The sequence below is a fragment of the Chelmon rostratus genome, chromosome 1 (assembly GCF_017976325.1).
Source record: "Chelmon rostratus isolate fCheRos1 chromosome 1, fCheRos1.pri, whole genome shotgun sequence".
NCBI classification, from domain to species: domain Eukaryota; kingdom Metazoa; phylum Chordata; class Actinopteri; order Chaetodontiformes; family Chaetodontidae; genus Chelmon; species Chelmon rostratus.
Window position 1 is genome coordinate 10,141,605 of NC_055658.1, and position 24,642 is coordinate 10,166,246.

General features: G+C 39.4%; 1 protein-coding gene across 1 annotated transcript in view; it reads right to left on the minus strand.

Annotated features, from left to right (window-relative positions):
• nfatc3a (nuclear factor of activated T cells 3a) overlaps positions 1-20,328 on the minus strand; it is a 67,096-nt gene extending 46,768 nt beyond the window's left edge. The window contains exon 1 of the mRNA XM_041963636.1: positions 20,078-20,328. Within this exon, the coding sequence (XP_041819570.1) occupies positions 20,078-20,168 (91 nt within the window). The 5' untranslated portion in view covers positions 20,169-20,328. The remainder of the gene's footprint in view (positions 1-20,077) is intronic.
• Between the last annotated feature and the right edge of the window lie 4,314 nt (positions 20,329-24,642).

Sequence of the window (24,642 nt, forward strand, 5' to 3'; positions counted from 1 at the left end):
CACACACAAACACCCACACACAGACAAACAGACAAGAGCCCATTGTCCGCATTGGCACTATTCTGTTAGAGGTTATTGATAAACTTGCACTGGATATGCTGTGCTGCTCCCACTGGGAGGAAACCCCAATGCTTCCCAATGTTTCACGTGAGAAAAGTTAATTTCACATGCAGAACATTTTCAAATTAGAAAAACATTTGGAATTGAGAATTTGTCCGATTTGTCCAAAAGCATCTAAAATTTCTTCTCATGCTGATTTTCACTGGTGTATGAATTGTGCATTTAGTATAGCGCAGACCCTAACTTTAAAGCTCATTGTTTACTTTTCTACAATGCCACTCACCTAACCAAAACTGAACTTAGTAACAAAAACATATCACACACCATATAACCCATTGTAAATAGTAACTAACTAAAGAGTAAAAGAAAGCGAGCATCATGCAACATCAGTCTTCCTGTAATGTCCTATCTTTGGCTTTTTAAACAATGGTGAATACAACTTCTGCTTTAGTGTGGAATGAAACAACCAAAAAAAAAGAAGTTATATATATATATATATATATATATATATATATATATATATCCTTCAGAAAACTGCAAACTGACCTGGGCAAAACTTTAGGCCAGTGAGCATTCATAAAACAACTAGCTTAGCTAAAACCACAGTATAGCCTGTACAGCAAAAGGTTGTGAAATGATTACACAACACTTCCTCATGTTCCTTGAATGTGACTAGCTGCCCAAAAATGTCAAACTGAATAAATAACTAACTTAACTATTATAAAACTAAAATCTTTGTTAATGTGTTAAGCACAGATAATTTCAGTTCATTAACTTGCCATTCATGTTTTCTCTGACTTTAAGTGATAACCACACACCAGTCATATGACAGCTTTGTCAAATTAGACATTAAGAGTAGTCTCAAATAAATTTGTAAAAGCAAAAAGAATTTTGGTTTCTGCCCTCCTAGCCTCTCTATCCAACAGCAGCAACAGAAGGAGTAGTAGCAAGCTCTTTATTTATAGCTGCTCGGCTTCGCGCCTGCCCTGCCTGCTTGTCACAAGACCTAACAGTGGATCCTATGATGACAGCATCTGACTGACTGACAGGGAGCAAGAAAAGGACAACTGAGTCGGGAAGAAGAGGAAGATGATGTGAGGAAAAGAAAAAACTCTGTATCCTCTCACTCAATGATAGCCTGAATTGGGAAATAGCATGAAGAGAACAGAGGAGGAAAAAAAAAAAAGGGGGGGGGGGGGGGGGGTGAAGAAGCATACCAAAGTATTACATTAGAATCATACAATATACCATACTCACACATTATGGCAACATCACCTACTATAAAGTTTTATAGCGACATACGTTTCTTCCATTGCAGTTTTTGTTCTTTTATCTGGGTCGCAAAATGTTCCCTATCTGTCATAATGATGATTGTGCAAATCGACGTCATGAGTGTCTGTCATTCTTTCCCTATACACTAATAAAAAACTAAAGGACTACACTTGTAATCCAAATGAAAACAATTTCTTTCAAAAGTCGGTGACTGTGTGATGTGATTTACACAAAAGCCATTATCTGAGAGACTACTTTGGAGAGACATAATAAAAACCATGGGTTGAGGTGAGAACAGACATAGATACTCATAAACATCTCTGCATCATACTAGAGATTCTCTCTGTTAAGGGTATATAGGCAGCCAAAAACACTTCCGCTGTTGTTGTATGCATGTTCACATGTTGTCCTCATTGAGATGCTTTCCTAAATGGGTGAGACGGGCAAACCATCAATCCGCCACAGGATTTGACTTAATTAGCATGAAAAAAGGTGGCGGTGGAGAGAGGAAGGGGGATACAGAACATGGAAGAAGAGAACAGTATAGACAATCTGCCTTCCTGTCCCCTCGTTTGTCTGATGAGCTCTTGTTGTTGAACACCACGCAGCCCAGGAAAGGACAGATATTAAGAGAAAATATTAAGACAGTAAAGCAGGTGATTATGTTTAGACAATACTACCAGTAGGAATGGGGCTTAATAATGATGTCTGAAGTCTGCGAAGTCTGTCCTTGCTGCAGCGAGCAGGCCTGGAATTAAGTCATTTTTAGGGCAAGGTCACTTAGGCCTTTGGCAAATACAGATTTATCAGGTCATCACAGCCAAAAATGTAGGGTACCAAGGACAAAACAAATGGTGGAATAAACATAAGTGATAATTACATATTATGAATACGATCGAGAATTTGTACTCACTGTACTGAAAAACACTACTGCGTTTATTAAAACTGTAACCTCAGTGTTTGACTTTTCTACAAAATGCTGTCTGATTGATATTTTTGATCTGATATTTTTAAGTGAACAACTTAAATTAATTGTTATTGTTATATTTTAATGCTAAAATAAAGTCTACAAATGGGCTAAGGATGATCAATCTGAATCTGAACAAGTTTCAACACCGACTCAACTATTAACATTTGAGTGTGAGATCATAAGGGTAGTCATAAAAATGGCTTAAAACACTTTTTTTCAGCCACCATTAGTAAATCCAAGCACACATTATTAGGCTGTAAAAAATCAATCCAACCAATAAATAACCACAGTCAATGAAAATCAGACAACCTTATCATACTTGAGGAGTTACCTTGTGCTTCTGTGGTGGTGACAAAACATTAAAAAAAAATGCATTCAATTTCAGAATTAAAAGGAAGCTCCCTACGCTCTCCACGGAAAATATTGCGCCCAACTCCCTTTGAAAAACATGACATATTAACTGTTAACTGTCTACAAAAACACATTACTCCAGAAACACAAGATAATTCTTGTCAATTCAGTATCAATATAATCCATAAAGATGAACTATATTTCCACACAAAGTTTACAGATTTTGGATTTTGTCGCCTTAACTTCCTGCCAGCCTCCATTGGTTAGCTGCACTATTTTCATGGGAGACGAACGTGGGAATGAGAGGCAAACGTTTCAAAAATTTCAAAGATTTCTCACAGCATGAAGCATCAGGGTGCATACCTATCAATATCAATGGATAGTACTGAATGCCTTACACAAACAAGTGGCAAGTGAGATCTCACACTAACTTCTTAACTCCATGTATGTTGGTGGTTAGCCTGACACTATGCAGCAATATGCTTGTAAACCTTAAAACACACGTGTATTAATACTTACACAGCACAGTGTTTAGTTGCTTGTACTTTAGTTGTTAGCTAGCGGGTTACCTGTAGTTGTTTATACAGTGAGAGAAATCTCATGCTGCTGCTGTTGTCCTGCGTGATGATGCAGACACGGGAAATGTGAGATTGTTTATTTGCTTCGCCACATGTAGTTTAAAATAAGAAAAAATCTGCAGCTTTCTTCTAACATCAAAACAGCCAGTTCAAGAGAGAGGATGCCAAACTGTGGTAGAAGGGGCATTACGGCCACACCCCGTGGTATAATTCCTGCCCTGCAGTATGTCAATGCTATATTTGTCACATACAATGAAGAGATGGCTGCAGTGAGGACACTGGTGTAGTTTATTTTGTTAAAGTCAGAATCGTCATATTAATGCCGAAATGTGCATGATGATCTAATTAAATCGAACTAACTGGCACTGTAAAAGCAATTTAACTCCTCAGGGGTAATATAATGCCAAAGATACATTTAATAATAATGATACACGAAATGTACTTGAAGAAAAAATTAAGACAATGCCAATGAAAAGGCATTTTATTGACAAGAACAACAACAGACCTTGTGTACATGCCCAAATACTAATTTATCTGTGCCTCATTCAATATTGCAAAAACCTTCACTATACTCCTCATTAATAAGGAAATAGATTACATATTGTTTTTGCACCTATTACTATTCTTGTTTTGCTTCTTCCCCATATTCACTTGCTAGGAATTCATATTGAACACGAAAGTGCTACATGTAAGACAAAAAAAGAGTTTCTGAATTTGTCAGTTTGATTTTCTGGCTTGCTGCTTAGCAAACAACACAACCTGACAAGCTTATTTTTAGCTCTGTTGAATCACACCAAAAAACCCTGAATGCAGATCTTTCAGGGCAGACCTGTCGCAAGTGCTAACTGAGTAATGAGCTGCTGCCTTAGTAAATTAGGTGCTAATTAGACGCAAATTGTGAGCACAAATTGAATGAAAGTCGCAGCGGAATTTGCCCTGTACTTTTATGTTGGTAAATCTGGCATTGTGTTTTTGTACTATGTTTCCTTCTTCTGTGAGGTATCGTGCATCTGTCGTGCATTGCAGTATTTTGGCTGTGAACTTACTTGAAAGGTAAGCTTGTTTACTCCAACTGAATATGACAAATAACAAACACTACCTTTAAAAGATAAGACTAAGCAGAAGTCAGAGTTCATGCCTTGTACATCTCCCTCCACAATTCATGGCACACCAAATCAATATGCTTTGAGCTACAGAATATTTAAACTTCAAGCAGAGCCTCAAGACTAGCAAAGCCCCTGACACTTTTGAGTCTTGAATGAACTGTTGCAAGCTTTATTAAGGATGCACAAAACTAAACAAAAAAAGCTTCAACTGCTGGATCAGGTAAGTCCTCAAATGTGCAGGTTGACCCCTTGGGCATTGATGGTTCATTTCTGACAGTGTCAGAACTTTCCATAAACGCTGGCTGTTGGCCATATAGCCAACTACTCATTTAGGTCCAGCTTGTACTTTGTTGTGATTTGCCATGCATGTACATTTGATGACCAGTAGCCTTCCGTTCAAGACAATGCAAGCCTGATGATAGAGAAATGTGTCTGTGTCAGTCACTCCCCCATATGCTCTACATGAACATCTATGTGCTTGCTCAGCTGAGAGGTTGTGTCCTACCTAGTCTAGAGTCATCTTCAGGGTTTGACAAATATTAGTAAACTACTTGATGAAAAAACACATAAGGAATTGCACCGATTGCACGATAGGGCATCCTCACTAGACGGACTGCTTCTGAAAATACTGGAAAACACTGGTGGTGGCAGCAACTTGATTGCGCAGTAAGCATTAAAAAAGTCCACTGCATTTTCCATATATGCCACACAGCTATAGGCTCAATGAATTAATGAATTAAATAATTATCTTTATTTACATTGCCCTTTTTACAGCAGAAAAACACACACTAAAACAGACAATGTTGTCAAAGTCACAGGCATGTGTCATATGAGGAAAATGTAGCCTCACACTGCAATTTGAGTTTAATATGTCCTACAAACCTTTTGCATTTATTGCCATTGAACAAACGGTTGTCAGATGCCCCACATCAAGTTTAAAAATATATAATATAATATAATATATTATAATATATAAAATATACAGTACATCTTAAAAACATATTATGCTGTGGGAGTCTTGGCCTTTGTATTAGATTCTGTGTTGGCCTGGTGATAGTAATGAGAGCAGTAGCTTGTCTCTGGGCTGTCAACTTCTCAGTCTCCTCAAATAACAGATTAGAAATCCCTCTGCTGGGTTGTCCTACAATGTCAGTGCTATAACATTCATTTAACATACTGAGTTCAACCTAATCCTTTTTTTGGCAATGTTATCTATACTCTGTACTCTCTCTTACTGGCCCCATGCTTTATGATTTGGCAATCATAAAAAAAATAGAAGGTGAGATGCCACAAAAAGTCCATTTACTTTTCGGCTTTTGCATATTTTTACCCATCGTAACGTGGTAAGTGGCAGTGTTGCACAGATGAGTGTCAGACAGGGGGACGACCATGTTACCTGGCCCACAGCCCTCTCCTTGCCCTGAGTTAAGATTAGCCTGCTACCTAAAACCCTACTGTGTGAGGAGAGGAGGTGGGTGGTGGGAAACCCCCCAGTCAAAGCCAAACACCGGTCATCTTAGGAAAGGAGGTCAGCAAGGAGGAGAGGAGAGGTGAGGAGAGGAGAGGAGGGAGATAGAAGAGGAGACGAGAAAAGCAGTACTAGTACTAGCATTGTTTTATCAAAGGCCCCTGCTCTGTTCCTGAAAGCCCAGTGCCGGTGCGACACACACTCAAGTGTCTATACATCAGCCAGCCAATCCGGTTAAATAAAGATCTCTAAGAGGCTTTGCTGTACCTATGCTAATAATAGCTCTGCACCACTGGGAGATGTTTCAGTGAAGCTCTGATTGTTGGATGTTTGTGACACACCACAAAGACCATTGTGTTCTCACGGTAACCACAGGGACCGGCCTTACCCACTGGTGATGGTGGCATCCACTTTGGCTCCCTGACACAAGCTCAACAGGCCTCTGGCTAACCGTCACACTGCCTGGGGATTCTCACTTAGGGGATAATCCATAGAGACTTTGTTCCTCCCTCCTCCTACTCTCACTGCACACAAAGTGTGTCAGGGTCCTGTGACCTGCAGTGACACACAGGCCCACATTCTGAGAAAGCCCAGTTTACTACTGAGGGAGGGAAGGATTTGTCTCTCCCAGAGAAGAGGACTTCACTGTCAGGTTCCTGCTGGTGCACACTCGATTTTTCTGTCTACCTCTCAGTGTGTATATGTGTGCATATGTATGGGTGTAAAAGTGTGGGTGGTATGAATGTATATATGTGCCTGTGGTTGTTGCTTCTGTGCCTTCCTGTGTGTTTCTGCGCACACTGTGTGGGTATATATGTGAGTGTACCTTTGTGTGTGTGATTGCTTGTGCGTATGTGTATGTGCGCACACCCCAACACATATTACTGTCTTAGGTTACCTGTTAGCCCCAACACCATGTGGTGCTGGAACTAGAAGGTAACCTAAGCCAGGGTTCCCTTTGTGGTGGGCAAGCAGATTGATTAGAACAGGCTCTGCTTACATCCCCTGTACAGAAGGCTTTGTGTTCAGGCCAGTCTCCTCTTTCAGCTCTCCTCAAGAGCTGCTGACCAACAGACCAGAGCGAAAGTGTGCCAATACGCCATGTACTATAAGCTTCAAGGAACAAATGGCATAAACCTCAGATAGATAATCAATTAACATATTTAAATAGTTAATTTGATACTTTTTAATTCTATAGTCTGTAAATGAAGTGCCCATGAAACATTTTTCCTATGTTTCTTGAGCATTTAGACATGTCAGCTGTCCTTCTCAGAACAGACAAGATTCTGTTTCTACAAACCACATCAACTCTGAGAGACACATGCTAAGCAACAACACGTCATCTTTTTTATGCTCCACCCAATCTGATATTTTCTTTGCTGAAAACAATCCAAATACCTGAAATAAGGGTATCTGCCAATATGGGTTAGCAATCCCATACAAGTGCCCTTTTTTTCCAAATTTAAAATCTGTGTCCCTCACTGTAAGGAATTCATTAGGGGTCATTTTGATTTATGGTAACAACAGGGCAGAGATTGCTGTGGCACTAAAAACTAAAAAGTTAAAACAAGAGTTTTACCATGACATTGTTGGAGAGTGTATGCCTTGATTAATGTATTAAATCATGTACAATAATTATAATACAATAAAAAAAACATTTTACATAACATTTGGGTTGATACAGATATTTACAGTGATTCCCAGCAGAGCTCCCAAAAGCAAATTTAAATCCTCCCCCTAGGTTTTCCAAGAAATCTGCAGCTGGCTGGTTGCCTACATTTCTAAACACAGAACCAGTGACGCACATGCACGCACGTATTGTAAGGGTTGGCCTACACCTGTGCCTCTAAACCTTACTGACTGGGTTTGTGCCAAACCTGCCAGTGATCCCTGTATGTGTAGATGGTTGGGTCTGTGCATATATAAAACTCATTGAGAGTGAGCGACAGAGAATTACAGATGTAGAGGAGAATGAAGAAGGCTGGATCTTTCAAGAGTTATGACGTACATATGCAGTAGAAACCTGAGGTATGGGTCTCAGTCTGATCTGGCATCTACAGAGCCTTGTTATTGTCTTATCCTGTAATGTTACGTTAGGGTTATATCAAAAAGCTTTTCTCTGCCGTCACAGCAGACTCACCAGCCAGCAGAGGCTTAACAATGGCAGCCTAAGCCAATGTTAACATATGCCGGCAGCTAAATTAAGCTCCTAATTAACAATCTCATGCCGAGATAACATTATGGGATAAACATAGAGTGCCAAGTAGCCACCTGAACTAAATATCCACCAACGCACAAAGATCCCTTTCAAACACATCGCTAATTGCCTCTAGGGCACATTAATTTGGTACTCTAAATAGATCTCAGGAAAGGATAGTATTTATTAAACAGTAAAAGTGAACATTAATAGGTAAAAACAAGATAAAGGTACAAAATACGATTCAGGAAAATGCCCTAAGACAAGAATAATCTTTCAATCCAGGAGTTCCACAGCTGAGGGATCTAGACACCAAAGCCCCAGTCAACTTCACTTCATCTACACAGGCTGCGTGGTGAAAGAAGCATATTAGCAAATCAGCAACAGCAACTTCAGTCATCTGTCAGTGTCTATACAAGATGTGTTCGGGCATAGTATTGCTGTATAGATCACATGTGTTTTGCTAGCTCTCAGAGCCCGATACACAATCCTTCTAAATACGTATGGAAAACAAAAGAAAATTATTACTAAAAAATGTGTGTGAACACTTTCTGGGAGGGCAAGCCTTTAGTAGCAAAGCTACAATTGCTAGAAATTGGACTCAAACAGGATTGCTGAATTGAAATTATTTGATTAGAGAAAATCCCTAAATCACTAAATATCAGATGAACGCAGATAATGTTTGTGTGTGTGGGCGTGTGTGTGTGTGTGTATGTGTGTGACACCAAGAGACACCAAATCATAGTAGCTAGGAGTGGGTGGTATACCAGTTTCGTCACTGTCACCAGTGTCACATTCTGCCACGCCATGGATTTTGCAATACTGCTTTAGCACATTAAAAATAATGTGCTTTGCTGTGGCTGCGATAAAATGCTGGTAGAGGGCTATGCACGAACTCCAGTAATTACTATTTTCCTCTTATAACATCAACTCCGGCAGTGTGTGTGGAAGATAACACTACAAGCAACCAATGTCAATTTCTCTGTTGTTAACTGCAAGAACCAACACAAAAGTCTTCATCTCATCCCACCATCTAAGGAAGTGAAGACCCAGTGGATTAACTTGATGGAAATGTCCCCATACCAAACAAAATCAGGAAACCCTTAGGTTAGCTTAGGTTAACCAATACAAAGCAGGATTTGCTCAAAACTGAAGCTCAAGGACGGATTAATACCGACCTCAAACTTTGAACCTGTAAGTTTTGCCATTTTTATGTTACTTTACTGTTTATAGTGCTATTAACTTGTTGAATTTGACATTAGCACATTCTGCATCTAATACGGCTAGTAGCATCTATTGTAGATCAACAGGCTGGAGCAATGTTGGTGTATTACTAGAGACAGTCAAAAGAAACTGCGTGAATGTTAAGCCTCATGTGGAGCCAGTTAAATAAGTAGTAGTAGGCTGGATGTCAGTAGCTGTTTTTTTCACATTGTTTTTTGTGTAGCCCTGCATAGCCAGACCAGACCTAAATTATCTCCACACTTCATAGTGCAACACAAGATCATCTGGTTTTGTTGGTACAGGAAAGCCCCCTCTGCGTTGGTATGTGTGTCTGTTGCTGCCGTATGTAAGTGAACTTGATAGACATGTCCTGTGGCCTGTCTGACTCTGAGAAAGAATATTTAATAATAAACTTACATTATAGGGCAGGTTACTCCTTCCAAAACACATGTAGGCCATGTGGAGCAAATGAACACGTCAATTTTTCAATTATTTTGAAAAATCCAAAGATGTGTCTTTGTTAAAACTGAAAAGAGGCAGAATCATGTTTTGGGTGGAGTATGCCTTTTCTTTTTGTAATACAGCGATATAATACCGTCACTGATATAAATATGATGATATAATACACATTTTACGTCATATCACCCACCCCTAATAGCAGCATAGTATTTTTCTGTTCATTAATCTTATGAGATGTGAAAGAATGCTTACAATACTAGGGAAACCCCTTTTTATACCTTAAATCCACATTTTTTTCTCCATGTTATTCTGTGTTTTACAGTTGACTCATGAAATCATAGGGTCGTACAAAACTGAAGTCAGGAAAAAAAATGTCATTTTCCAAAGCTGAATAGCAGACTATTTCTTAAATTCAGACACATACACAAATGAAGGAAAAACAAAAAATCTTGTTTGCTTAGCTACAGCATCTTATACAATGAATACAGTAGTACACCAGTCTTAGTTCAAGTGCAGTTGTATGTAAGTAACCAAGCTGCAATTTCGTCCCTTGACTTGGTTTTTCCCAGTAACCTGGTTTCTAGTGTACATGTAAACACAAAACATATCAGACGGTTCACATATGTATTGGTTTTCAGTGGGTCAGGAGAGCTACAGTGCATTAGAAGATTGGCCTCCAAGGCGAACACAAGCCGCGTGATGGCCTGCAATAACCCAGAGCAGATAACATCAGAGGCTACTGCTAGCAGGGGTGACATTTAAACAATCTGTCAAGGCTGACTGTGCATGTGCCTGAAAAAATCACCCGGGGAGAGAGAGAGAGAGAGAGAGAGAGACGGGGAAACAGAGCTTTTCGTATGCCTATATGTGTGAGAGAAAGTGAGAGAGACAGAGTGTGTGAGCAGAAATACAGAGCAGAGAGAAACACAAAGAGAGAAGAGTTGACATTTATACACTGTGGGTCCTGGAGAACGTAGTGAGACGACAGTATATACACACCACTGATAAATGCACAAGTGTGTCATCCACTAACTTCCAATCAAGTTAATAATAAATCAGGTTATTTAAGTGTATATATTATGTTCCTGGAATATGCAAGCATAAAAAAGTAATGACAGATATAAAACAAGTGAAATTAGGCCTATGTACACCTTCCTAATCTTCACATGTCAACAACTGCCGCCCCAACCTTTAGGCCTTGACCCATCTTCACACAATTAATTAACCTGTACTGGCGGAACAACTTCCCATCCTGTGTTGCTTGCACAGTAGTGGAATGGATGATGAGGATATGATGTGCAGGTGAAAAGAAACTGAGTGTCCTCAAGTAAAGGGTCCTTCTGCTCTGTTCAGAGGAGACACTCATAACAGTCCTGTTTTTTTATCATGCCTTCAATCAGGCGAACACAAAACATTAGAAATAAACAGGAAATAATCAAGGAAAAAACAGGAAGACAGCAATTTCCCCTCCAAAACCATAAATGAAAGTTGTATATGTCCACAAAAAGACCTACACCTAAGGTATGAAACACCCTTCTGTTCGTCTCTTTCACTGTACATAAATTCTAAGAGGATTACTAGGATATCTTTGCCACAGAGACCCAACTTATGTTGTACTCTTTTGTGCATAACGTACATAAAAGGGATCAGTGGTTCATAATGTTAAAATCTCTATTGGTGTGCAATGCCCTTTTCACCCAGCTGTCAAAGTCCACATGGTCCACATTCCAACTGTGACCCATGAAGCTGGGTCCACTCAAGCACATGGGCCCCAGTTGGAATGTGCACCATCAACCCCATGAAAATCAAATTTACTTATTCATCCCACCTAAAACTTCCTATCATTGTTCATGGCCAACAAAAGGCACTGCAACTACCACTGTTTCTGGATAACTCATTTTAGAATATGTCACACCTGATCATTAGACACATAACAGGAGTGGGGCAAGAAAAACTGCATGGGGTAGAGGTGCCAATACCAAGCATTAGCCTGACTGAAATATGGCTTTGAGGCGTAGCCTAAAATAAAATGGGATTCAAACCACCCTAATCCCTGTGTAGCAAGCTGTGCCTCATAGTAATAGGGGACCAAAGAGAGAAAGAAAAAAATGAAACCAGATGCAGGAGTTCCAACAGCTTTCTCTGGTGTAATGCAGCCTCTGACATGTTGATACAGCGCAGCCATTGGAAGCTTCAGTTACACTAAATTTAAACTAGACAGATGCCACACATAGTTACTCATGCCTCGCCTCAGGAAACAAACGTCTCATTCATCACACTGTGTGCTGGGACCCCTTCGGTTGAGTAGGGTTAGGGGGCACCCACATGGTGATCTAGCCACACATGTGGACCTCATGCATGACTGTCTGATCTTTGACCTCTCTGTCTTTTACATTTTCATAGAAATACTGGAACATGTAGGTCCATAAACTCTGTTTTTGTGACACACAAAGCCGTCCACCTGAAACTATAAGATCTATAGCGTCTGCACACAATTTCTTGTCTAACAGTTAAAACTTCACTGTCCTTGTTCTTCCTCAAAAAATGATACAAGCTTTGTTTGTATGTTTGGCTCTTGTTGTTTTATTCCTGTCTGCCAGCTTTTCAACTTGTGGTGATGTTTGTTATGATAATGATGCCTATATCAACAAATATCAATGTCCTCCATGTGTGACATGTCTACATATCAATATGATATTCAACATGTCAACAAGCTAAACAATTTAAATGGTAAGACCCAAGCTCAGGTGCAGTGTGCTGTGAAACACTATTAGGAAAAATTGAATGTTGGACATATTTCAACCTTAGACTAAACTGGCCATATGTGTTGTTGCTGAAAAATCACCTTCTCTTGTCATTTTAGGGGAAGTTCACGATTATTTTTGACAGACTTCAGGACAGCTCATACTCTAACGACAGCTGCTTGTCTGAGTGGTGGCTCCCACCCGTCAATATAAAAGTCTAGACTACACACAAGACACACCTGGCTAGAGCTGGGAGTGCCGACACACTCACCTGGCGATGTAGCGCACAGCATTCTTCCACTCCTCTCCCCGTTAAGATTGCAAAGCGCTTGAGCAGTAAAAAGTTGAAGGCTGCAGACGTGCTGGGACGAGAGGGGTTCTCCTGCACTAAGTACAAACGAGTCACTAGAACCTGCCGCCTGCCCTCTGCCACTCTCTTTGGGAGCTCAAAATAGTCCACCATGAGAGCGATGTAATTTCAGTCTTTCCCACGACAAGGACTGAGAGGATCGTGCTCTTGCTTCACAGAAGCAGACCAATGACAACAACACAGAGAAGGGCAAAATTGCCTTCCCTACTAGCTGCTTCAGTTTGGTTATTTAATTATGATAATGTGCCTTGACATATCCTCAGATTTAAGGCGACAAAGACAATCCCACAGCAACAAGAAACGTCACAGCACATTAACAGAACAAAATCAAACCTGACTAGTCACTAAGTGGTTGTGGTGACTGCTGGCATCTGGAGATTTCATTAGCCCCAGACCAGGCTCTCTGATGTCACTGGTGGTCTCCCTCACATCCTGAGAAAGCAGTGAAAAAGGAAAGAAGCCTCAGTCGTCCTGGTGGCGGGTCTACAATGCTCTGTGCTGATATGGCGGTAACCAACCACCCCAAAAACTTCTTTCACTTAGTGAGAAGAAAAACAAGAAAACCATGTATATGACATATATACAAAAAGGATAAAAGAAAGATCTAGACAAGGAGAGCGAGTGAACAAAAATCCTGTTCATGTTCCCCTTACCAGCAGCTAGAGAGCGGTGTGCCCCCCTCTCCTTTCATTCCTCCCTGCCATCTGAACCCCACATGGCATGTCTGGGCAGAGGGCCAGACACCTCCGCTATGGATCTACAACTCTGCCACCCATAAAGGGCACTTCTGCCCCCCTGCCTCATACCACCTCTAACACCCAATGAGGCCACTGCTCGTGACCTGCATAACCCGATCTCACCAATACCTATACCACTCACACAACCACTTCACAATAGACACTCTATCACAAATGAGGTAAGTGTCATTTTAAAGGTTAAGCCCAAATACCATACTGTATGTAACATACAGTAAGATGGATTGTGCTATTTTCATATATGAAACTTGATTTAAAAACAATGAAGTTGAAATATGTTCTATAATTAGTATGTACAACCAAGCTTACCCCGTTTGATACTATAGATGAAAGCAAGTTTGTGTCTACTGTCTGTAGCAAGCAAAACCATCACACACAAGTGTCTGATATGGCCACTTTCAGTGCCGTTTGTTTCACAATGACAGTTAGCTATAAGCTACAAAGAAAAAAGGTCTGGGGTTGATGCCTGTTATGCATAAAATTACTAAAAACATAACTTGCATAACTCTCAACACATGGTTTTCCCTGCGTATGTAAATCTACAGCAGGCTGCCCAGGTGTTTTTTTTTTCCCAACAACGTAAAAGGGCAAATTTGAAAAAGACACTGAGAAAAGGTGCTGTAGAAAACAAGATCAAGCAATGGTCATATATATACTATTAACAAAAACATAACACCATATGTCACTTTACATGAAGAAAACCTTTCAGCCAAGAGAATTTTGTATGGATATTATTGTGAAGTCACCAAAGGAAGTTTTAAGGAGAGTAGATTTAATGTGGGCTCAATGACATCTTCGAATTGCTTGTTGTGTCATACTAACAGACCAAATGCTAAATATAGAAAGACATACGGAACAAGGGAATGGTTTGTAATTTTCATGAAAGGATCTGCGGGGACACTAGAGTTCCTGGTCAGTCTAAAAAACAATTTGTCTGAGTTGTCATTCGGAGTCGCTACTTGTCAAGTAAACATAATTCGGGGAACTTGTCCATTTGCTGTTTGTGGACAAAGGCTGAAAAAGCACTGTATAGTGTTCAGTTTCTGATCTGCATCGCTTACATAGGAAGCCAATGAGAATCAGTTTACCTCACTTTTTTTTTTACTTGACTTTTCCACTTCCTGATGTGTGTCATCATCTTTGTGTGTTACAAAATACTGAATCACTGAACATATTTTGTTACTACCCTAGAATTGAGTCATGGTTACTGACTAGAGCTTAGTACGAGTTAGTTTTGACGAAGGTTAGATTGAAGTCAAAGTCGAACATTTTAACAATTTTTCACTATTTCTTGCTGCATTTGATTAAAAAGTGAGTTTTGTAGCAGTTTTGGTAATATTTCACACCCCTAGCACAAAGAATCAAACAATGACTTCTCCCATGCCATTACTAGGATTAGAAAAGGCCAGTGGGTCAAACGCAATGAGAAGTGGCTATGAGGAAGAAGAAGCGCAAAGGCAGTACCTCATATTCTCAAAGTTAAAGACTCCATAGGCACTACCACAGCCTCTCCAGGTAAAACTGGCAAACAGCTGAACTGCCTTTATCTGAACCATGCACCTAGCAAAATGTGGAAAATAATTTTATATTCAGTATAAATGGCTCAGGCAGCTAACCACACTATAGTGACAACAGAACTGTCAACATGATGAACTAACGCATGCCTTTAACTACAACCTACTGAACAGACTTCATCCAAATGTTTCAACACACATCGTATTAAACTGCAACCGAGTTTTGAGGCCAATACGATGTTTATGTTTGAGAGTTAAAAAATTGCAATTTTTTTTACATAAACATGTAACATAAACAAATATTTTAGAAAAGGAGCCCTTAAATTAGAATGTCAAAATCTGCGGCTTTGACAGTGTTAGCCAAGTGAACTATTAACTGTTAACTAAATAAATAAGTTGTGGCAAAAGACTAAACATAAACTTGTAATTCATTAGGTAATTTCCCTTTTGAATAAAAATCATTTTAAGAGGATTTTAATAAACATTTTTCCTCAATTTAAAGATGCCCGTTTTGTCAATGAATATTCTTTGTCCTTTCTGCAGATTATTTCAGTGAATTTTGAATGATCCTACCTTACTTTCTAGTTAAGCTGATTCACAGAGGGGCTTGTTCTTCTATTCAGCTGGCACTGTATATAATAAGGGGAAAACCCTTACAGTAAGCGTGCCCAATACCTCTGAATAGAAACCATGGAATATTTCACCTCAAAGAGGTGACTGTTTCCTGAGCAACAAGAAAACACTGAGAGAGAGCATGAGAATGAAGAGACAGACATCCAACAAACAGACAAAGAAGAGCAGAACAAGCAGGCGGGACATTACACTGTACCACACCATTGCACAGATTCTTAATCACATTCACATATGCAGCAGAAACGCTGAAAGACAGAAAGATAACCAACAGTTGGGTGATCAGGAAGCCAATACTCACTCGTCAGCTCCATTTACACAAACATGTAGAGATTTGACATAAACATGAGCAACCAGCTCCCATAACAGCAACCTTTTTGAAAGTTAAGTTGATTATTGTAACATGTTGAAACTGTGCAGCTGCTAGTAGAAATATAGAAAATGTGCCACTTCTGTTTCATTTTTATTTTTGGGGGATGGTACCTCCCCATCTCACAACACTTCAATTAAAAGCCTGCAGAATTGGCTGCATGCAGTAGATACTGACATGGTAACAATTACAGCCCAGTTCAAGTAACATTCAACGATAAGAAGTGGAGTAAAAACCTGTCAGTTATTCACAGTAGAGGTTCTCCATGTAGTTACAGAAACAAGCCCTGACTTGATGCTTGCCTTCAAAGAAGGAGTGTGCAACTCCCTGTTACTCCAGCTGTGTGATCCCGTATTACACTCCAGTTATTCATTTGGATAGGCGACCCCCCTTTTGGGCCAACTCATACAGTCAGTACCAGATTAAAACCACTTGCACAGTGTTACTTTTATTCCTATGCTTATTCCAACTGCAGTTTTTCCTCTTGTTCCATTTCCAAATCAAACTTTTTTAATCGAAGGAAAATTTGATTTAAGATTGCACAAGCCAAACCTTCATGGAGTCATTGCTTTGCCAGTTTCATGAAAAGGACACTGCTGGTGAATTCACAAGTTCCAATGGTTTAGGCCCAAAGACAGAAACAAATGAAAAGGCTGAACTTAGCATGGATGCAAAGACCAACGCAAGTGCTATTAAATAATTAATACATTTATAGGTTTAAAAGACCCTTTCACACATACATTAGCAAACTGTAACTAAATAAACAACCCAAACTCAAAAAGGCAGCAGCTTCTGTCACTGACAGAAGTGACCAAGAATATTGTATGCATTCTTAGCAATATCAAAAAAAAAACCCATGGTCTCATCCGCCACTTCCAATACATTCCACTTTTTTTCACTGCAACACCACCTCAGTCCAGTTGCAGACATCTGGAAAACTGGTTTATGAGTACCTGCCCTGGTTAATTAATTAAAATTTCACCTCTATCAACTATCTGCTATCTTTAAAGGAATGAGCACAAATTACCTCTACTCAGCATTTGTAAACTGAGTAAACACTGTAGCTGTCTGTCATTCTGTTGCCTCAAGACAACAATTAAATATCAAAGGGGAGAAATCTGCTCCTGTCAGTCATAATAGATATCAACTTTATCCATTTGCATTTGGCGAGACATTACACTTCAAAAGATACTGCCTGGTGTGGCCATAGTGAAAACACACTCGTACCTGCACCTTTGAATTACAAGTTGATTTATGCACATATCAACTATGATCAATACAAGCAATAATAATAAGTAATAATAATAATGTAGTTTTCAGTTCTGGCACCTCTAACATACTTTTAAGTAATTTTTGGAAGGTACCAATTAACTGACCAATAATAACATCCATCCCTACAAGCAACAACTTCAAGTTATTTTACCAGGATGTAACCATTTCAGTTTCATTTCTCTTAGTTAACTGGAAGCATTTCTCTTCTCTCTTCTCATCTAAAAACAGGTACCATGACGTTCCATAACAGTTTGACAATATGACGTATATATGGTGTGCCTGCTTGATCCATCATTTGCGGCAATCCATAATACACTTAGAGTGAAATATTCACCTCCAGCCCAACCATTTTATGTCTGCACATCACATTAACTGGAACAGTTTACAATGTTGTGTGTATTATTTTAGACACACTGCTTGTAAGTCAGCGTGAAATACCTGACATCTTTGGAAGCCTTTAGGATCTTAATTAAAATTCAAACTGTCTGGGAGAGTGCGATGACATGTCAGCCACATGGTCTGCGATGCTTGCATGCAAAAAGTTTTACAGTTTAGTCTCCATTTAGAATGCTTCCAAAACTTATGATAATTTGCAATTGAGAATTTATTCATATACCTAAGCACTGCAGAATCTTTTTTTTTTTTTTTTTTCGGGGGGGGGGGGGGGGGGGGGGTCATGCAGCAAAGGTACTTGTCCAGATTCAAACCCAAGGCATCTTATTTAGCATGATATACAGCTGAGACCACTGATCCACCAGGACGACAATTTTCAGGTTCTGGCTACTGCCGTTTTGATGCGCTTCACAGCAATATATTCTTTTCTTTCTTTTTTCTTTTCTTTTTTTTTGGCTTAAGTTGGATGTAAAAAAGCACCTTACTGAAGACATATCCTGAGGGAGAGAGACAATGGCTCTTAACAGGTTAATTTGTTAAGTAAATAATTTGAAAGAAAAATTGATTTCTAGCTTTGAAGCGTGAATGTAGTTTTTAGAGATTAAGACTTGACAACAAGTCTTGCTACCTGTCAAACTAGTGACAAAGTTGACAAAATTTAACAGACTTGAGCTTGCTTGAACTAGCTGGAGCTCATTTCCATATGTTTTACTCCCAGACATCAGATCGGCTGTGGAATCAAATTTAGGACACTTGTCAAAGAACAATAAAGACAGTGACCTCAGTTTAATGTAAGACCTCCATTTCTGAACTCTATTTTTAAGGACTTGACTTAGTGTCTGAAATCATTATAGTGAGACTTATTATAAAAATAAAATGTATAAAGCCTTGCTTGTACAATATTGGTTTATGGTATGGTTATCGCCAAGAGATGTATTCTGAAGCTACGGAAATCTGACTCAGCCCCCCCAATTCGAGACTTGGTTAAGATAACTGGTTTGGCATTGTACATAAGGAGAGGCTGAGATATGAACTGTCTGGCAATACTCAGAAGTTCCTCAGTGTAGAGCCTGGTGTTGAACCACATCATGGACAAATAGGACTGTCCCCTCAGTAACACATACCCCTATAGTGTCTCTGTGTTTAGCAGTGAGGATGCTAAAATAACAGTGTGAACACTGCCCCTCTGTGCTTTTATTTTACTATCATTATTACTATTATTCATTTATTTATTTTTATTTTTCTCTTGCATCTGTCACATTGTTGTCACGCCAGGTGTACTTTCTCATTTATATCCTTTGAGTGTGATTTTTTAAATTCATATTTATCTTACGTTGCTCTTTGGGAGGGAGTGGAAGGGATGAGGACCTGTGTTATGCTTTTTTACTGCATTTGTCTACCTGCCTTATGTCTTGTTGGATTATTTGCATTGATGTAAAAACCTCACAAATAAAATAAAAACGTATAAAATCCTAATTTCATTTGTTATTAGTGCAGATAATTCAAATTGTAATTAATTAATTTAAGTACATGGTAGAAGTAAGATGAACTAGATAAAGCCTTCAAGGTGTAGTTAAATGTGCATGAACACAGTGTAGCATATTCATTTGTTTTTTGTGGCTGCTTAGTGACGCCTATAAACTCATACATTTTATTTAATTAAATGAATACATTTTATTTCTCAAATTACACTTGGAAATAATGAAATAACTACAGTTAAGACTCAGTTTACAGTGATTACAACAGAATTTGTCCTCTACGTTAATTTTACTTTGTTACCCATAAGTGAATACAAGTTTTGACAACATTAGCATGTGCTACTTAGCAGAAATGCGCCTCAGTGACATTGAAGCTGGTCCCTCTCAGCCATACTTGACTTCATCATTTGAACCACACTGTAACCTGCTCCAGTCCCGCCAAAGTTACACGTTGTTCGCAGTTACAGTTGACAAACTGTCTGTTGCAAAAACTCCATGAGGCATTTTCAAGTTTTAACCGGATTCAGAGCTGTATAAGAATATGCCAATGGGAACCGTTGTGCTAACCTGCTAGCATATCAAGCTAATGACAGCTGGCGTTGTGGACATTAGCTGAACGACCAAGACAGAGCAGACGCCTGATGTTTTAATAACCTCTCCGTTCCTTAAAAAGAAAGAAAAGAAACACGTTGGGGTCGGTTCCTCTTTTACAAAGCAACCACTACTCGAGATTGGGGTGGAAAGCTGCCGAGCTGAAATGAGCCAACAGCAGCTCAGTGAGTAAGTTATGTTAACGTTGTGCTGTAAGTTTACTACCAGTGCATAGAGGACGAAACATGCCGCTGAGCGACGGCAAACACACTGACCTGCGGGGCCTAACGGCTGCTGCTGCCCGTCCTCTCCGAAGATCAGTCTGAAGTCCAGCTCCTCATTACCGGGGCAGTTTGCAGTAGTCATCGGGTTTGACAGCTCGGGTTTTACCCCGCCACTCGACCGTCGACCGCTGGAGCAATTTATGCTCTCCTAAAATATCACAACATTTACCGACTGCCACGACGAGGAACTTCAACTTTTGTTCATTTAACTCAACAGAATCTGGTCCACGCACGAACTCGTGTTTCCCCCCCTCGTTTGACAAATCCAAAATACAGCTCACTGGCGAGAGTCTGGCTTCAACTTGAGAGAAAGTCGCCTGCCCCCGCCGTCTCGCACTATTTCTCTCTGTCTGTCTCCCGAAATAGTCAGCAACAAAGTGGCGCGTCCTCTGCCAGTGTCTAATGTTCGCTGTAAAGCCAATGAAATATCCGTTTAATTGTCCTGTTCCCTCTTTCTCTCTATCTCTCCTCCTGTTTCTCTCTCTCTCTCTATCACTCTCTCTCTCCCTCTCTCTCTCTCTCTCTCCGGAGCTTCAGTCCCAACTTTTACTAACCCCGCGTGACAAGGCAGTTCCAGTGGTGACGTCAGCAGACACAACACAACACAAGGGCGCGCGCGCAGACACACACAACACACACACACACACACACACAGACACAAACACACACACATACATATATATATACATATGTGTACATATGTGTGTGTGTATGTTTGTGTGTGTGTATAGACATATATATATACACACACACAAAGAGAGACAGAGACACATGCATACACACATGTCCAAGGCTATGGAGTTAATAAGCTGTTTATTAAAGACTCAGGTCCTCCCAAAGTTCTGAGACTTTTACCAGAGTGACCTTTTTTTTCCTGGATAATGAAATAATAGACACATAGGATACAGAGGAAATATTTTCCCTAAAATTAGTTTCCCTAATGTATTTGATTTTATATTATTACTATGTTATTAAGTAGTTTTTGTAAGCCAAAATGTAAAAACATTTGAAATTGCACATAGCAAACCTTTTGACCTTGCAACAACTAGGTCTTACAGCCACTTCGCTCTATTTAATTGGCCCTCCATTCGCTTCCAACAACCCACCATTAGATTACATCCAATTGTGCCTGGCCCTTAACCCTACCTCGTTTTGTGGTTCCAATCCAAAGCAGGATTGGTAAGTATAATGACGTGACGCACTTTTCACCTTTAGATCCCTTGAGCCTGTCGGCACAGGGGCAGATTAATTTCTAATCAGCCAATTTTGGTTTGTGAATGGGGTAATATTGTTGATAGTGAACAGTATACATTATGTTCATAGCTTTTTGAATCATTTAGGTGGTAGATGATGCAGCCTAAATATAACCCCAAGCCAAGTGTCATTGAAAAAAGTGTTTTTTGTGTTACCAGAGCACAGGGGTTAAATATCTGTAGTTATTTCCCACTTTTATCCCTGCTTCTGCAGGGTTCAGTTTGAAATGTTGTTCTCTAAATGTATTGCCTGCTCAAATTATGGTTTTTGCACAGTTTCTTGGTGGGACTGAGTGGGTATATTTTATACAAGCACATGCCACTTAAATGTTAACCAGAAGTGCAATTATGACTGAGAAGATGAACATATTGTGACCCAGCACATAAAAATGTTTACAGTAAATCTATGTAGCCAGTCAGAGATTTGTGTACCCCTTACACCTGCATTTAAGAGAGAGTTCATTAAATGTTACTGACATGGCAAGCTAATGGGGAGTTTTGCTACTTGTGCATATTCAGTACTCACACTGTATATTCCTGCTCTGATGGATTCCTTTCTGTTATTGCTGCATTTAAATCACAATGTATTTTCTTACCAGAGATGTGGTGGCAAAAGTAAATCTGCAGCTAGAATAAAGCAAGAGTAAATCTGTCTGTACATGAACTGTTCAACTCCCTCTAACCTCTAATCAATCTCCTCAGGTTAATCTTTATTGGGTAAGCAACACAGAGGTTGTTGCACTTTAAAGCTTTAATAGCTTTGCTGCTTTGATGATCTTCTTGCTTGACAACAGTTGTCTTAATATTCAGTTATTTCCTGTCTTTACCTTGTTTGAGATACCAGCCCAACATAGTTTTTTTCCCTTTATATTTACACATTTACACATAGCAGCATATATATATTACGTTATATACATTCAAATTCTTATTGAGATGGCCTATACCTGTACTACGTAGACACACACACACACACACACACACACACACACACACACACACACACACACACACACACACATTCATGGCTGACCATGAATGCCTCTCTCTGTCATTTTTTTAATGTTTTACTGAAAGTTATTCCAACACATGGATATAAAACATCTGAAAATTTTTATTATGTGCATCACCTTCATTCATTCTACCCATCAAAATTCAGGTTTTTTATGATCAGCCTGCCATAAAAGAAAGAAATTAGTACATGTATATTATTTGTATAGAAATGAATGTTGTATATGTTTCTATATATTAAACTAAACACAGACCGCATCAAATACCACGTATTACCATGCTGGAAATAACTTCTGCAAGAGCACATTCTGATGTAAATCAGTCCATCCTCAACACAAATTAAGTGCGCAGCAGACAGCAGCCTGTTATTTCTCTGACACAGCCACACTACATATACCTATGCTAGATGCATGTGGGCGTACAGACAGGCGCTCAGCTCTCAAATGCATCTGAAAGCATCAATATCACATTTCCTGTGGTCTTAATTTCCAAGCAAAAACACAAGGTTGAACCTTTTCTGACTTATATGCCATCTTCTAAAGCAATTCTCTCTCCAACAGACACTTTTCCTTCTCAGTACTGTAAGGGTTGGTGTGATTAGTGTTCCAAATATACTGTCCTGCTCCCAGACATGCACTGGTCTGATTAACAACAAATATTATGAAAATTATTCTCTTTCACTCAGATGTTTTGCTAAAAAGCTATTGGTGGAATATGGACAAATTTTCTAGTCAAAGTGTTATATAGTTACTTGACTTAAATGAGTACTAATAAGTACTAAATAAATTATATTACCAAAAGCAACTAACCTTAAGGATTACTATGAGCAACAGTTACCCTGTTAGTCAAACATCATTGTTGTGTAAAGTCTGAACTGACACATGAATACCAACCGGTGCCCGTCTGTACTCAGTGGCACTCGAAAAAGGTGAGTGGGAGCTGTATTCTTGCCCTGTTGCAACATATTTAAGTCAAGCAAAAGTAAAGAATAAAAGAAAAATTACTGATACAAGAATGTTCCTTAACAATCGCAAGCATGTTAAAGCATTGGTTTGCTCACTTCTAATAACTATAATGACATGGAATTACACATGGGCTCACAAAAGAATAGAGGAAAGGAGGACATAATGTTTTAGTTGTAATTATTCCAAATAAGTCTTAATTTACTTACTGTATATTTGTCATAGATATATTCTTATTGAATTGAATTCTAGTGATCATCGTGTTATTATGTGGCAGTCACATGACATGTCTGAACTTTCTCCCGTGCAGTTTAATTCAGGTTACCTGCGTCTCTTATCTTCACAAATGACCTTTGAGGGGAGAAGATAAAGAAAACAAATTGTGTGGGAGGCTGTGCATGTGGTTTGTGATATTATGTTCTTGTAAAGAAACTTTTGAAGAAAAAAAACAACAACAACAGAATCTGCCCCCACACTGGTCCTATCTGAGAGGTGTCACTCTTTCAAGGATTGGGGTTTGCACACACTGCAGAAATGCACGCAGCACATTGGCAACAGGCGCAACGTTCAGTAAATGTCAACAAATTGCACACCGTGCTGCAGCAGAATGTCAGCCGGTAAGGAATTAAAGGCTCACTTAGACAATTACACTGTTTGTAGAAAAAAATATTTCTTATTTATTGACATTCTCCAACATTTGAAATGTAAAAAAAAATCTGTTATGTATTTCATGTATTTGTTCTTGTAACCACACAACAGTGGTCGACTTTTCGACTTCAGTAATGCAGCAGAGAGGAACAACCTGCTTAGTACAATTTATAGAATAAGCAATCCCAGGCAAACAGTATCTATTACTTCTTTTGAAAACATGTCAAAGAAATACTGTAGCCATGTTAGACAGTGTAAAAGCTTGTTATCATGGCTCTGGATAGGATTTCAGGTGACTCGAAATCTTCCTTGTTGATTTATGCTGCCCTCTTTTGATCAGTCTGTGAAACTGACTATTCACTTAGTCTGATGAGCGAGTCGGACAGTTGCAGTCACAAGCCCGGGGTTTGGACAGAAAATCTGCGCGCAGTGTGGGTTTAACTCATTTTAATGTTTATGTCCTCCTTTGTTAGAAGACAGTAATCTAAGACCCCAGTTCATAGGGACTCCAGCTGCCACAGCATCGGTTTGTCCAACATGTGACAGAGATTCTATTACTGAAAGTGTTTGTGATGTTCTGAAGCTACAGAAAATCAATCAGTTAGCCAATTCATTCAGCACATGGGAAGGGTAGCTGATGTAAGATCAATGCTAGATGTGACAGCAGCACTGATGCAGACAGCTG